The 16,685-nt window shown below is 36.3% G+C and overlaps 1 protein-coding gene across 2 annotated transcripts in view; it reads right to left on the bottom strand.

The window, feature by feature from the left end:
* dhx35 (DEAH-box helicase 35) overlaps positions 1 to 16,685 on the bottom strand; it is a 53,951-nt gene that overhangs the window by 21,921 nt on the left and 15,345 nt on the right. For both annotated transcript variants that reach the window (XM_028811758.2, XM_051932819.1), the window contains exons 7-13: positions 12,609 to 12,678; positions 11,839 to 11,898; positions 8,634 to 8,746; positions 8,246 to 8,342; positions 6,974 to 7,132; positions 4,482 to 4,692; positions 219 to 343 (exon numbers count right to left, since the gene is read on the bottom strand). In XM_028811758.2, coding sequence (XP_028667591.1) covers positions 219 to 343; positions 4,482 to 4,692; positions 6,974 to 7,132; positions 8,246 to 8,342; positions 8,634 to 8,746; positions 11,839 to 11,898; positions 12,609 to 12,678 — 835 coding nt within the window. The remainder of the gene's footprint in view (positions 1 to 218; positions 344 to 4,481; positions 4,693 to 6,973; positions 7,133 to 8,245; positions 8,343 to 8,633; positions 8,747 to 11,838; positions 11,899 to 12,608; positions 12,679 to 16,685) is intronic.

Genomic DNA, 16,685 nt, shown 5'->3' on the forward strand with positions numbered 1-16,685 from the left:
GACTAGCACTGTTCCTTCCAAAAACCATTCAATTAATCTTTATTTTTTATGTAGTCATTCATGGTAAACATAAGCTCAAAGCACTTCACAATCTAGGTTATTCAATACTTCAATTTGCCTGAATCCCCAAAATATTAGGGTTATGAAAGTGCAAGATCTATAACCCAATAATTATGCAATTTGCCTGTTAACATAAAAATCATGAATTTAAGCCTTACAGAGAGGAAGCTGAACCTCAGCACATTGTCAATCCCCAGGGCCTTTAGTTGTAGTATGACAGGAGCCAGATTAGCACGTTGCATCTCAGGTACTGTGGACAGAGGAAGCTTCTCAAAGGATTCTTCTGCACAAAAGAAAATTTGAAAAAAAAATATTGCAGCCTGCGATCAAAAAGTCATGCTGTCACTTCACATAGTGATATAATCTAAATTGGCATTTGTTAGATTACGTTAAACATGTATTGAGTTTGTTTCAGCAAACAAGAAAGGTGCTCTATAATTTTACTACTGAGGCTCTAAAACTAAATTAAATGTAACTGTTAGAAATGCTGCCATCCAGTGGTTAAATGTACCATCAACGAACTTTTATTTAGCAAAAAAAAAAACTAGAATAGTAATATCTTTTTACAATACAAAACAATTAAAAATCTTGGAATAGTCCAGTCTATTATATACCACATTAGTTCACAACAGAACTTAAAGCATTCCCTCTGTCACTTTTAACCATTTAGCACAGTGCTGGTAAATGAAACCCAGTTGAATGTTGTTTTGTTTACCATCAAACTTCTACAATTTTCTTCTTCTTGATATAAACTTCTTAAAACTCTGAAAAAGTGTTACTGCTGGAACAGTGTCTGTGCAACATCCAACTTCAGAGGTGTTTACTATCTCCTTCTAATTGAAATGTCTATACTATTAAGTAGCCACATTAAATCCATATTACTAACCGAGAATGGTAAACCGGATGGCATGGACGCAGGTACACGGCGATGGGACCATGAGACGTACTGTGCAGGCGCGTACAGCGCACGTCTCATAAACCGCAAGCGAAGTCGTATCCACCGCGTACAAAGGAGTCACGGCCCAAAAACGAAAGAGCTCAACTGACATAAATGAGAAATGAAGCAACAACGCGCCCATAGCTAACGACTACCGACACAGCCACACAAAAAAGAGGATTCTGCGCTGCAGCCCAGATTCAAACGGAAGAGGCTACGGCGGCCCCACAGGTCCACAAAGATGGTACGGAGTGAAGGCGCAGGCGTCACCACCATATTGTGAGTGGCACTACTATGGAAGGCGCAGGCGTCACCGCCATATTGTGAGTGGCACTACTGCGGAGTGCAGTTAGGAATAATGTGCTGCTTGGGATTGTACAAACCGCTGAACGCTTTACACCGAATTCAAACACAATACAGCTCAACGATACAAACACGAGCCCACCTGGATAAGATCAATGAACGCAGGCGCCTACAACGCGCGTCTGAAACTGCAGAAGCAAAGCAGGCACGGGTTCAAAACGAACAAGCTCGACTGACGGATATACAAACACGAGCCCGCCTGGATAAAATCAATGAACGCAGGCGCCTACAAAGCGCATCTGAAATGCCACAAGCAAAGCGGGCACGGCTCCAAGACGAACAAGCTTGACTAATGTATTTCAGGATACCCAACGCCGGGGGTAGGCGAGCGAAGCGAGCAGGGGGCAGAGCCCCCCTTGTATAGTAATAAATGTGTGTTTCATTACTTTAATGTGAAATCTCTTTTTTATGTGAACACTCATCTTTTGGTATATACATTCTTTCACAATTTCATAGTTTCACCTGGCCTGCTTCATTTATCGGTTCAAGACTATAGATCACATATTGTGTGTCTGCATGTAAGGAGTACTGTGTTAATGAATAGACCAGAAAATGTATAGACTGCATTAACTGTAAAAAATATTACACACGAAAACCATAGTCTCTCTTCTGCTCACTTGAAACATTAAGTACTAAATCAGTGGTGCACTTGCTCTAAACAGTACAGACTCAAACAGCGCAGAAAAAAGTGGCAAGCTTAAGTACTCATTTTCTAAACTTGCCAAGTTCACTTCATTGTTATTGGGAACTGCATCGTATTTCAGCAGAGACAGGTACATGGCAGGAATCAACCATGAACCAGATGCCAATCCATCGAATTTGAACACTTGGACCAATTTAAAGTCATCAGTCAGCCTAACAGAGGAGTCTTTGAGATGTGGATGTAAGCCAGACTACTCAAAGAAAAGCCAGACAGACACAAGGACATCAAGCAAAACTTCACACAGAAAGTGAATAGGTGAGGATTCTTATGAATTTCAACTGAGCTGTGGAAATTTATGCCAATTGTATGCCTAATAAAATAATGAGATAAAATACACGAGTAATAAATCCGAAATGCAAAAAGATGCAAATTTAGCCAGCACAAACTTTGGTGCTGCACAAGAATGTTCAGCCATATTTTCCACTAATGGAATAAAACAGTATGTTTTATTAAGGAGAGGCTTGGCAAACTAAGACTCGCAAAACACACCTGTGCCTTGTGTGGACAATCAAAAATCACAATCAGTGAAATGAAAAAGCCAAAAGATATCCAAGTGCACCATGTCAACTAAGCACACCATTCCCAACTTCAAAGAGCCACAGATTTCTTTGAAACCAGCAAATGTCAAAAACAGAATGCATTAGAGTTACAGAATCTCCACCTTATAAATTCACAAAATGTTTACAACTCAGTTTTAGAAATTTATGAAAGGAATAGTACAAATTCTTTTTAGGTACCATTCTATGAAGGGGTAAGAGTATTATGAAGGAAATGCAAGTTTGCTGTAATCACAGCATTTGCTTAAATAATGCTTATATTGAGTTTACTTAAACATCTCTCTATTATATAAAAAAAAAAAACTTGGGACAAGACGAGACCTGTTCAGAGAGACGAGACGTGACTTTCTCAGAGAGACGTGTTCACGTTCTGTGACACTAGACTTTGTGCCAAGAGATTTAACCACTCCCGGGGCCGGAAAAAGACAAAGAGTAGATGACAAAGCAGAACGTCATAAAGAATTCAAAAACGTTGTCGCGGTACACATGCAGAGCAGGTTAGAGATAATGGAAGTAGGAAAATTTGTAAGTCTCAAAAAAATGATAGTAAAGATTGCATTAGCGCAAACAAATGGAAAATATTACTCAGTGAAATAACGGAACAGTGAAAAGAGATCGGATAGTGTTTGAGGATGTCTGGGGGAGAAGAGAGACAAGGCAGTGAGACAAAAGGACAGCTGCTGTACAGGCTTTTAAACATTTGAAGCACCACACGAGATGCAGATCATGCGGCACAATACCAGCAGCAGCAGCTGATCTAGCAAAGAGGAGGTGGAAAAAAAAAAAAACATAAAACTATTTGTTTCCCATTGTATCACCATTTAAGAGGGGTTTTGGAGGAGCAGCCGTGTCTCCTTGGGGTGAATTCAGCCCCCCTCTTCACAACCGCGCATAGCACAGGCATGGGTTGGTGAGTGAAGCCCCCTAGTACTTTCATATATAAATCTTATTTTTGTGTCAAAACAAAAAAAATATTGATTTATTAAGTAATCCCACATAGGTGATGTATCTTTTATTTATGGCATTAAATAACAGGTTTAATGAAGTGAAACTGTGAATGTATGAAAGTTATTTGTCTTTAAGTTCAGAAAAAAAGTGTTATTCTAGTGAGTGAAAATTCTGAGCTATACACTTGACAGAAGGCTTTTTCTAAGGCAACTTACTGGACAAACATTACCATTGTTCACAATTTTTTGTTTTTATTTATAATTGGAGGTTAAGTAATATACTGTCACACACGTGTACATGGGAGGCAGCAGGAGGGCCTAGCGAACACCAAAACACAAAGACAGAAGGTAATCAAGTGTGCTAACACCTCTTCTCCCATTCTCACAGGGGCAGTAAAGCCTAACTCTCTTCTGGCTCCAGACCATGCCTCTTGACAGCCTCGCTTCTGTTTCTCCTCCAGATGACCCGCCTCTTCCTTCCCCTCAATTATAAAAACCCATCACCTTTGCTCTGCAGTCAGTCCTGAATGCGACTCTGTCCTAAAAGACTACTTGGCGGAGTATTACGCAGCTTTATTTCTTTACAAGTTAAGCTGTCAATATACAGGGTGGATCCACTGAACCTTTTTCTTTGTGCTTTGTCTTTAAAAATACTCAGGTTCACAAACTAACTAAACTAACAAGCCTTGAGGTTTACTTTACTACAGTGGTGGCCAAATTATGACCAAGTCACAGTAAGCAACACTGGTTAAATAATTTAATGTGCCGCCTTTATAACAACACTGTACTTTTTTTAACTGGCTGGTGTGAAGGATGTTTAAGGAAACAAAATAAGGACACAATACACTACATGGTGCCTCCTTAGCTAGTGAAAAATAAAACATGCTGTTATGTATTAAAATGAAGCTGCTTACCAGTGTAAAGTCTGAAGCATTTCCCAGAACGGTTCCGTCCCGCTCTTCCTGCTCTCTGATTAGCTGAAGCCTGGGAGATAGGAACAACTACCAGGGACTCGATAGCAGTTTTTGGGTTGTATGCTCTTAGCTTTACAAAGCCACAGTCAACAACAAATACAATGCCATTTACAGTAATGGAGGTCTCTGCAATATTTGTGGCAACAATTACCTATAATAAGAAAAGGAGATTAATCAAGTTGAGTCTTACAGTTATCTATTTGGAGAGTGCAAAGACAACAAAAACGAGCAGTATCTGCAGACTGCTTTGATTTCTTTTCTTTGACTTTATGGTCAAATGCATAACTGTGTTAACACACCCCTTGTGTGAACTCATTTCTCTCTAGTAAAGGATCATAGTAACAAAAGACACAAGGCAAAAACACATCTGAGCAGGATACCAATTTATCTATAATTATAGTGCTCCCTGCAATGGACTGGCACCCTGCCCCTGTTGTCTCTCGCTTTGCATGTAGCTAGTTTAACGTAAACTTGCAAAGATTTCATAAAAACCTATCACAAGTAATATTTTTATTGACTTAAAAAAAAGCAAAACAATCAACATTAACAATTAATTATTCTGATAATGATTACAATTACAGTACGGGATGCTTTACAAGCAAATTATTGAAACTAATATCTATTTAACTACACTCATTCCTCATGCTGTAAACAAATGCTGAAATTAGTTTTGAAGAGAACCAGTAATAGTTAAATGTACCAAATATTGTTAAAAAACAATAATAAAATAACAATGGCTAAAAACAAATATATTTCCAACTGAAAATCGTTTTCAAAAACAAAACTAATCTAATTCAATTATTACTGAATTAAGCTTGTATTTTTAATCAGAAATTTCAAAACCTGGAGGCATAAATTATCGTCATCAATTTTAGCATATATTAGCGCAAGTAAAAATATGTACAATATCATAGTTATTTTCAATTTTAGATATAAAAGCATGACATGTAGAGACTTTGTGCTTTTCTGGGGTATCTGGATAGATTCTTAAATCAGTGCACATTCTTTTAAAAATGTTCCTGTATTGCCCATCTTAATACATAATTCATTCATTCATTCATTCATTCGCTCGCTCGCTCACTCACTCACTCACTCACTCACTCACGTATGTTCCGTCCGAAGCTGAATGCGCAGTCGCCTTCTGCAGACATCCGAAGCCAAATGCGCAGTCACCTTCTGCGCAGCTGCCCGAAAAACCTTACGAGACCGACATCCAACCCCAACATCACGGCAGGCGGCGGATTTACGGACGCAAAAATTCAAAGAGAAAGGCGACTTCAATTAAAGCTCTAGAGGCCTGAAAGGCGATTTCGACTACAGCTCGAGGCCTAATTACGCATTTTGATTCAATTACACATTCATTCAATACACCTATATCAGGTTTATGGTGCTTATACTTATTACTATTCCATATTGTACTGGAACATTCATCATTCAATATTATACTATAGGCCTGGAAAATTCATCAACTAACAGTACAAGCCTGTACAGTAATGAGTAAAGCGGACTACAATCATTACAAAACAACTTATTCGTTACTTATCATTTGTTCTTCATACACTGCTGACACAAACTCGTGCCCGTTTCATCTTACGTTGTCGAAACGGGCTCTTTGTCTAGTCTCTATATAAACACACAAATCTGGTACACAAGATGCTAGTAGTCTCTATAAAGCATGACAATCAAACATGGAATGAAGAATTATTGCTCACTTCTAATTTGCCGTATCTTCCATGGATTAATGGATGGATGTATAGAATTGTAGTTGTACTCAGGGAAAAATTTGGCTTTTTACAGCAATATATAAACCATACTTGAGTATTAATTTCATTGGTATGGTGTGCAAAGTAAATAATAACCCAGGCCTGGAAAAGTCATTGCCATGTTGAAGCCTACAGTGAAATTATTCCAGTTTAAAGGATAATTAGGGTTAGCTGTTTGAATTTTTTGGTTAACAATCAAGAATGATTTAAACCAGGTGTGGGGTGGGAGCCTATCCCAGCTAGCATAGGACACAAGGCAGGAATAAACCCTGAACAGGACGCCATTGCAGGGCAAACACACATACATATACATATATATATACACACACACACAGTCACATACTCTAGGGCCAATTTAGTCTTTGGACTGTAGGAGAAAAAAAGAGCACCCGGAGAAAAACCCATTCAGATACAGGGGTATGGAAAATATGCCCTAACAAAAAAATTACAATGCAAAAAATATACATGAGTGTGTATTTTAACGCATTATTTCATCATTTGTTTCAATGTGCTGTGAAACACTCACAAAGAAAGAGTAACTGAACTCTTAATGGTAGCTTTCTGTTATTTTGCCAAAAATATATGGATTTTTAAATTAATACCGGTAATAACAATGAAATAACTGAAAAGGCAGCATTTGGTGAAAATGCTATAGAAAAGGGAACCCACTTTGCGGACAGTAGGGGGAACCCTCTCAAAAACTTTCATCTGTTCAGAATATGGCAGCCCAGCATACATAGGCAAAACACGCAGGTGTGTTTTCATACCCGTGCGTGACAGTGCCCGGGCCTGCTCTCTCAACATGGTTGCCACCCCCTCTACTTCTTCCTGCAAAGAGAAAATAAAAGGGTACCTTTCAAGTCAAAGAAATCAGTGTACTGTAATGGTTTTATACCATATACAATAATGAAAATATTAAGGGTACAATAAAAAGCACCACCAATAAATGATAGTAAGGGAAAACAATTTCCTATAATTTCCTATCATTACAGTATTAGGTAGATTATTAAGCACATAAAACAACTGAAATACACCATTCTCAAAATTATAAAGTAAATGAAAAAATGCAAGCTGCCCTATTTTATGGTATATATGCTATTAATCATTTTACATGCTCTGCTCAGTTTCTGTCCAAAATTTACCTTTCAGAATTCACATGTATCTAAAAACATTGCCTTTGAATAATGGAATATGTACTGTATATATAAAATATGTGGTTCACCCAATATACAACTCTGCATCCCGTGTTTCTTAACAGCTTATTCTTAATCTACCACTGTCATGTAAATGAAAAACATTTCCTACTTGGGTCATCCGTAACTTAAAAGTGCATGCTGCTTTGAGAGTTCAGTGGAGAGAGATGCAAAGGATAAATGCAGCTGGTTTTAAAGTTGGGATGGTGGCATGCTAAGCTAACCTTGTCAAATGCCTCTACCATGTCTGAGTTCTCAGAGAGATTTAAAAGTAGAGAGACTTCAAAGATTTAAAAGTAAATCATTAACTGTGTTTTGAACGGCTTTCTTCATGCTTTTGGTGCTAAATGTAAGATGACCAAATAGTACATTTTTATTTCTTACATCACTACTGATAATAGTCTTATCACATTTGATGTTTCTTTTATGATAATATTAAGAAACAGCATCTAATATGTAAACTAAAATATAATATTATGAAAGCTTTTTTGCCAGTTATATAAGATGCGTACATTTTAAAAGTACCTACGCCCACAATAATGACAAAGAAACTCAGGGTGCTAACAAGTATAAAAACACATAAACTGCAGCCAGCAGCAGATGATTTTCCAGAATTATAAGATATAAACAGAATGATTAATATACAGTATACAACAGAAACAGTGAAACAAGTAAAAAATTCATAAAAATCTATACTGTATGTAAAAAGAAATACAAATAAGTCTTCCACACTAGGTCACATTTATACCTGTCCAGTAAGAAAAACAAGGATGTCCCCCCTTTCATCACTCTCATGAATTTTCATCACCGTGTCCACTGAAGCCTTCACGTAGTCTGGGAATGGACTGAAAGTATGAACATAGAAATATAGTCCTTCACTCGATGCTGCTTTATTGATTTACTTTAAAGTATTTACACTATGCATTTAGCTTCACGTTGCTATAATTAAAAACTATAAGATTAAAATTGAAAAAATACTAAGTTCTCATGACAAGCTTAAGCTCAGAATGTTTTTCTTGAGATAATGTGATTTTCAGAAATGTACTTATTGTGTGCAATCATACCTAGTCTCTTAAGACTATTATATCTTACAAAATATAACTTCAGTTTGCAATGCTAATCTTAAAATTCTGTACCTCATGGAGTAAAAGATATCCACAGGATGGGTTCGCCCTTCTACAGTAAGTATTCCACAGGTATCCTTACTTGGATCTCCAGACTCATTCTGGTTGTAAAATTCCTTAAATTTCTATTTTGGCAAGAAACAGAAATGCACAAGATTGATGTATATTCATACTCTTACCTTACCAGGTGACTGCAATACACTAAACTAAATATGGTACAGAATATTTTGACAAAACTAGTCAGGACAGGCTCCAGCACCTACACCTACTGAACTCCATTAAGTGGGTTTGATGATGGGTGGATGGATAGATACACTTCCAAGATTTTCATCATTTAATTAACTGAACATTCCAACAGAAAACTGCTCTAAAAAGGTATGTTAATCTTAAAAGCATATAGAAACATATCTTTTATTTCACTTAACTAACAAGTAATGTCTGTCGGAAAGTAAATGATGTTGCACTATTATATTATATTGGGTACAAGACTGTAACGTCTCACTACACAACAAATGAAAAAAATCACAAGTTGCATATAAAGGAATAATTTTGTATATACTGTACTTAAATTTCATCTTTTCTTATTCAGTTAGAAACTACAGTAAAAGCAACCCCATCTATCCACTCATTTCCTGGTTTTTGCTTTTCTAATTCCTGCATGCAGTAAAGCATGATTTAGCTCTTCAATGACAACAATTAACCATTTTGCCAACACAGGAAAACTCAAGGATACCAATCAAACTAATAAGTACATATTTAGATTGGGAAAGAACACAAGATCCTGAAAAAAGACACGGTTAGCATGCAGACTCCATGCAGAAGGGAAATAAATCTGGAATTAGTAATTGCCAGGCACTAAAATTGTGCTACAGTGCCGATGACTGCAAAGCAGATGAAGACGCAAAATGGCCAAAAATGTGTGTAGTTGCATGAATTATATCAGCTTTGTAATGACATTTGTAATGAAACTATTCAGGTGCTGTTGAAAAGACTAAATCAAAATATTGAGCCAAAACCCTATTTTTACTACCTGATTATAAAAATGCTATGCTTGCTGGCTTCCTATCAAAATTACTCATATATGATATACTTCAATACTACAGAAAATATGCCACAAGAAACAATACTGTAAGACAATAAAATAAAAATGTAACACAATAAAATTGACATCTTCAAATTACCAAAGAAACATATCTTCATTATACTGTAGTTACCTGCAAATGGTAAAACCAGCTAAAAATACTTTGTAAATTTTGCAAAAATTCAGCGGCAATTAATCTGATATATCTAGAGAGCAACAACCATGCTAACTAGTGCAGTGCAGTTCATCTATTACTATAGATACTTCACAGTATTTTCTAAGGAAGAATTAACATTAGATGTAAGATTATGATGTACTTTAAAGGAACACTACACCCAAAGATAATGTATATGTTACTTATCCCATGTAGTTTGTTGTGGTGACTGGGAAAAAAATTTTGTCTAGTGTTTTTGTGGAGAAAGTACGTAAAGATTCAAACTGAATGGCACCCAGCAGTGAAAAAATGCAAAAAAATCCCATGCAACTTGTGTCTCAGATTCCACATTTTTACATTTCCATTATCCACTTGCATTCTTAGAATGTGCACAATACATGCATTTTCTGCTAACATTCTCTTAATATTTTGAAAAATTCAGCTCAAAAGATAAACAGGAAAGGCAATTCCCACAATACTGTGCATCTGATTTGAAGATCCGCCTTCCCCCTCATTTGCGAGTTAAGAAATCTTTCAAACAGACAGTATTACAGAAATGTGCCTTTCCTATTTATCTTCTGCGTTAAGTTTTCCAGGAGTATTAATTAGCGTTTTAGCAAAAAATGCATTTAATTTGCAAGTTCTGAGAACACAAAAGATTAACGGACATAAGAAATTTGGCAAACGGGAGGACAGCATTCAGTCCAGCGCCGTTGCAATAGCAATATGCGTGCAGTTGACCACTCTGATTACATTTGGAAAAACTGGACAATGATGCGAATTGCGCTTTGATGTTTGCCAGTTCAACCACACTGTAAAGAAATCTGATCTATTTGGATGACAAGCGAATAATACCATCCCATACATCTGGCATGGTGCGATTCAGTGATGACTGTGAAATACCAGATCGGTCAGGAAGTTCACGTTGAAAAGCCTCTGTGGCTAAAAATCCGAGGGTGGACAGAACTTGCAAAAAAGCAAGTAAAACACAATTCCTCAAAGTCTGCCTTTGTAAAGCCAGTGCCAGTTCAGCACACAGCCCCAGGAGAATAGCTCTTGGAAATCGAAATCGACTTAGAAGCCAGTCATTATCATCTATAAATACGCACTCTCTTCTAATTCTTCCATTTGCGATATCTTCTAATAATGCTAAAGCAGCTATGGTAGTTTGAATGCTTTGGCCATTCAGTGCACTATTATATTTTAAATTAAACAATAATTAAACAATTAAATTTGTAAACGATATGCAATTCATTTTGGTGTATTTGATAAATCCTGCGTCATCGATGCAAATCTGAAAAAGAAAGGGACACCACACAGAAACAGTAGCACTGCTTTGACACTGGGTGCCACCAGTTTGCAAAACCAAGCAGAAACATGCATATGCACAGGGTGAAGTTGCCATGAAAATGTGTGTGGCTTTATGCAAAGTTTAGTTTTTATACAGTATGGAAGCGAGCGTACGCAACATTTTATACATGAGGCCCTAAGTCAATGAAACCAGTAGTTAAATAAATGTACAAGGAAGCCTCAAATTACGACATTAGTTGTGAAGAGAATTTTCAACCATTGAAATACTTTGAGAACTGAAATGAGCTTCTCTGACCCTAAGTTATTCATCATGCCTAGCAAGAGAAATACAGGACCACTAAGGGAAGTTTCATGTAATATAAAATATGGCATTTATAGTTCTTAAAACTAACCAGTTATTGAGCAAACATTTCAGAACTGGATGGTTCTAAAATCATATTCCTATTAAGGGTAAGCAGTTTAATTGTTTCGATAATACTCTTATAATTTATTACATAGTTAGGACTTTGTTGTGGAGGAACAGTTGTATCCTGTATTGTTTTTTTTTCCCCTCAATTCTCCCCATCCACACCTGTCTTAAATGATGAGGATTAATATTTAGTGCCACCATAAAGTACCTGAAACTCAAATTAATACTCTGAAACAACACAGCCAAATAAGAAACAAAGTACCTCAGCATCCAATGTAGCAGAAGCTACAATCAGTCGGAGGTCACCACGTTTCTTCTGGATCTGGTAAGGAAATTTTTAAAATTTGAATAGATAAATATTTTTGAAAACTGTTAAAAGCAATCCAAGCTATATTTTCAACATGATAAACCTATTTATTTATCCCAAACAGAATTACAATCATGTATTATGTTTTCTGGGCACATTAGCTTTCTTTAGGTCATTCAGAGAGGATTCCCAAACACAGTCTTTCAAATTAAGGAAGCAACTCATGCGTCATAGTATATTAATAATATTAATTGACTTATGCTGTCATCAGTTTTTGTTAATCACATTGAAATGCGATTTGTTTTACCAAGTGTTCAATCTAATTTGTATGTTCACGTAAATGATGTATGGTTTCATTATTTTTTTATAGCTGGAAGCTCGTGCAAGCCCTAAGAGCCAGTACTCAGTGAAGACTACAAAACAAAATACATTGAACTGAATAGTGGTCTGTAATTTATTATAAACTCTGCAAGAAAAGTAATTGATACCGAATGTTTTAAGTTTGTTTCAGTAACACTTTATGACTGTAATAACATAACAGTAACAAATAAATGTGTTAAGACATGCTCCACAACATTACTACCATTTTTTAATCTTAAGTGTATAAGTCACTGTAACTATAGTTCTGTACTGAACATACAAACCTATGCCATGAGTATGGACAAGATGTGTGTTTGGCAGTAAGATGAAGGTAGAAAAAAATAAACTTCAGAATACAAACTAACCTTCTTGAGGAGGCCTATACTGATGTCTGTGTAGAGTGTTCTTTCATGTGCTTCATCAAGCATAAGAACACTAGAGATAAAAAAAAAAAAAATTAAAAAAACACAAAAAGAAATTAGAAATGCCATCTACAGGACACATAGCAAAGAAAATAAGGACGCAAAAGAACACATACAGTCATATGAAAAAGTTTGGGAACCCCTCTTAATTCGTTGGATGTTTGTTTTCATTGGCTGAACTTTCAAAGTAGCAACTTCATTTTAATATATGACATGCCTTATGGAAACAATAGTATTTCAGCAGTGACATTAAGTTTATTGGATTAACAGAAAATATGCAATATGCATCATAACAAAATTAGACAGGTGCATACATTTGGGAACCCCAACAGAAATATTACATCAATACTTAGTTGAGCCTCCTTTTGCAAATATAACAGCCTCTAGTCACCTCCTATAGCCTTTGATGAGTGTCTGGATTCTGGATGGAGGTATTTTTGACCATTCTTCCATACAAAATCTCTCTAGTTCAGTTAAATTTGATGGCTGCCAAGCATAAACAGCCTGCTTTAAATCATCTCATAGACTTTCGATGATATTCAAGTCAGGGGACTGTGACGGCCATTCCAGAACATTGTACTTCACCCTCTGCATGAATGCCTTTGTAGATTTCAAACTGTGTTTTGGGTCATTGTCTTGTTGGAATGTCCAACCCCTGCGTAACTTCAACTTTGTGACTGATGCTTGAACATTATCCTGAAGAATTTGTTGATATTAGTTCGAATTTATCCAACCCTCGGCTTTAACAAGGGCCCCAGTCCCTGAACTAGCCACACAGCAATAATGGAACCGCCACCAAATTTGACAGTAGAACGATGTACAGATACACCATCTGCAGCAAGATATTCTTGCAGGTCTTTGGAGGTGATCTGTGGGTTATCTGTAACCATTCTCACAATCCTGCGCATATGTCACTCCTGTATTTTTTTTGGCCTGCCAGATACAACAACTGTGCCTGTGGCCTTCCATTTCCTGATTACATTCCTTACAGTTGAAACTAACAGTTTAAACCTCTGAGATAGCTTTTTGTAGCCTTCCCCTTAACCATGATACTGAACAGTCTTCATTTTCAGAACTTTTGAGAGTTGCTTTGAGGATCCCATGCTGTCACTCTTCAGAGGAGAGTCAAAGGGAAGCACAACTTGCAATTGACCACCTTAAATACCTTTTCTCATGATTGGACACACCTGTCTATGAAGTTCAAGGCTTAATGAGCTAATCCAACCAATTTGGTGTTGCGAGTAATCAGTATTGAGCAGTTACATGCATTCAAATCAGCAAAATTACAAGGGTACGGAGATTTTTGCACAGCCAGTTTTTCATATTTGATTTAATTTCGTACAACTTAATACTGCTTCACTAAAAATCTTTGTTCAGAAAACACCCCAGTACTCAGATGTTCCTAGGAAATGAAAGACATACCACTGTTATCTTTTTTGTTGAAAGTAAATTATTATGCAGGCTGAGAGGGGTTCCCAAACTTTTTCATATGACTGTAAAAGAGAAAAGTGAATTAACTATTTCAAAATGGTAGATCTCAGTCCCGTAATGGCAGTAATGGTTTCACTGTTAAATCTGAAGAACACAATTTTCTAAACTAGGTGCATAAATGGTCCAAAAACCATTTTCACAAATTTATATGCTGTATTTATTTATTGTTATTTGTGCTACATGATATATACAAATTGACTGAAGACACAATCGGCATGCTTAATATGAACAATAGGAAGCCTCACTTAATCATTCATGTTTGTACTGAGAACAACAATAATAATTCTTTACATTTATATAGCACTTTTCTCACTACTCAAAGCACTCCCCACACAGGGAGGACCCAAGAAGCAAACCCACAATCTTCCTTACTGCAAAGCAGCAGCGCTACAGCACTGTGCCATCAGCAAGAACATGGATTAGCTTAATATACCCTCTTCTAGTATGAATCAGCTCTTTACAAGGCATCAGTCCATTGCCAGGGATACACGTTCATGCCATTCATGTTTAATCAATTTAGGGTTCCCAGTCAAAGAATTATGCACATCTTTGTTTTTCCTCCTACATGCTAAAGTACCTGTAGAAAAACCTCGACATACACAGAAAGAATGTAAAAGTTAGAAACAGGTAGTGACCAGGCAGGAAAATGTTAGGTTTTATTTTCTGAAAGTGTACCATTCATTATTCTTCATTCTTCATTATGCAATAAGTACAAATGAAGTTGGTACTTTAAATCATAAACAATTTTTAAAATGTATTGCATTTACCTACACATGAATATGAGCACACATGGGATCTTGATTTATCTTATGGATTTCAAGTTTGTAATAGTGAAGTCTGCGATACATGTTTATCTGGTCATTAGTCCATTATAATTCTTCCCATTAAATACAAGCTGTTTGACCTTGTGCCCCCTGCCCGCAGCTCTTGCAATAATAACCCCACTACTGTCAAACAATTCACTGTTGTGCCCCTCATTCACCTTAGTGCTGAAGGCCTTATTATTTTTGTTTAACTCCACTTGCTAAAAATTTTTAGACTCTGCTGCTCCACTGAAGACTAGAAGCACTATATCTACATCTGTTTAAATGATGCCACTAAGGCCATTAGACAATCATGTAGATAAGTTGAATTTAAGTGGGGAAAAAGATAAGCTTCAAGTGTCTTATGATATTTTATGGGATTGCCTGTTAAATAACCAGATTGCTGTCAAGGATGCTAGAACTAAGTACCAACTATACATCATTAATTTTTTAATTAATCCTATTGTTCCTGCATGCCTTGATGTATCCCGGTCAACTTTCATAGTTTCTTTGTAGACATGATTGCTGATATTACAATTCACATTTCATCTGCTCATAACACTTCTGTCCCTTTGACTTGTTCTGCTGTCCTGACTCAGTTTGAACCATTGTCCACATTTGTACTCTCTGACCTCCACGGTGCCTCCAATTGTAATTTCAGTTAACTACTACCACAAATTAAATCATATGCTAGGAGCTTATGTGTGATATTCGATAGTAACCAAAACACATAAATATAAATTCTTTGTTAAAGCCTTTTTTCTTCAACTATGAGTGTTAGCTAAGATCAGGCCCTTTTTGTCAGTTTTTGACCTTAAAAAGACTTATTTCTTCCTAATGAACTAGAGGTACCCTGCAATCCCTTTCTCATTTACAAGTGGTCGTAAACACTGTGGCTAGATATTTAATGTTTGTTTTTAACTGTCTCTAACTGGCTCTACTTGATCATCATTGTTTTAAGGGTGGGGGGCATGTACAGTAGTGCTTCCCACAAGCCACTATTATTAACATATAACACCTTAGCACATAAACAAAGAAAACCATTTTAAAATGAGTCAAGACATAGACCAGCAATTAAAGCTAACGATCCATTTATAAACACAAAATCCATCACATTAATTTGGGTGTTCCCTCTTCCCACACTTTGAGTTAGAACATTACCTAAGCCTGTACCATATTTCACAAAATGTTAAGAGAACATAAGGCTGGATCTGTTTATTCTGTCCAAAAAAAAATTCTGCTTAGTTTTAAAGTTGAAAACAGCAGTTGGGAATTTTTCCTTTGCTAAACAATGGCCCAACAGACCATCACAGAATGCTATTAAAAGCAAGATGAAGCTGTCATACTTGTGTCAATTAAGATCTGATAAAGAATACTTCAATATAATTTTTCTTCTACATGTTTTACTTTATGACAGAAGCACCTTTGCTGAAACTGATATCTGCATGGCATTTACAACCTAACAATGCCTGTGTCTATATTGAAAACACAGATTATTGTGTGTATAATTTTACAAAATGAAAGTGCGTCATGCAACACTGAGAAGTAAAAAAAAAAAAATAAACAAGAATGCAAAAAGAAACTTTACAAAGATTAGAAACAGTCATTCATTTACACCTTTATAAAAGCAAGTAGTAAGTTTACTGGTAAACTTAACAAGTGAAAGCAAAGAAAAAAGAACAATTGAGAGCAAAAAAGCTCCACCAATCTTTAACAGAGCCACAAA

This window comes from Erpetoichthys calabaricus, chromosome 10 (assembly GCF_900747795.2).
Source record: "Erpetoichthys calabaricus chromosome 10, fErpCal1.3, whole genome shotgun sequence".
Lineage (NCBI taxonomy): Eukaryota > Metazoa > Chordata > Cladistia > Polypteriformes > Polypteridae > Erpetoichthys > Erpetoichthys calabaricus.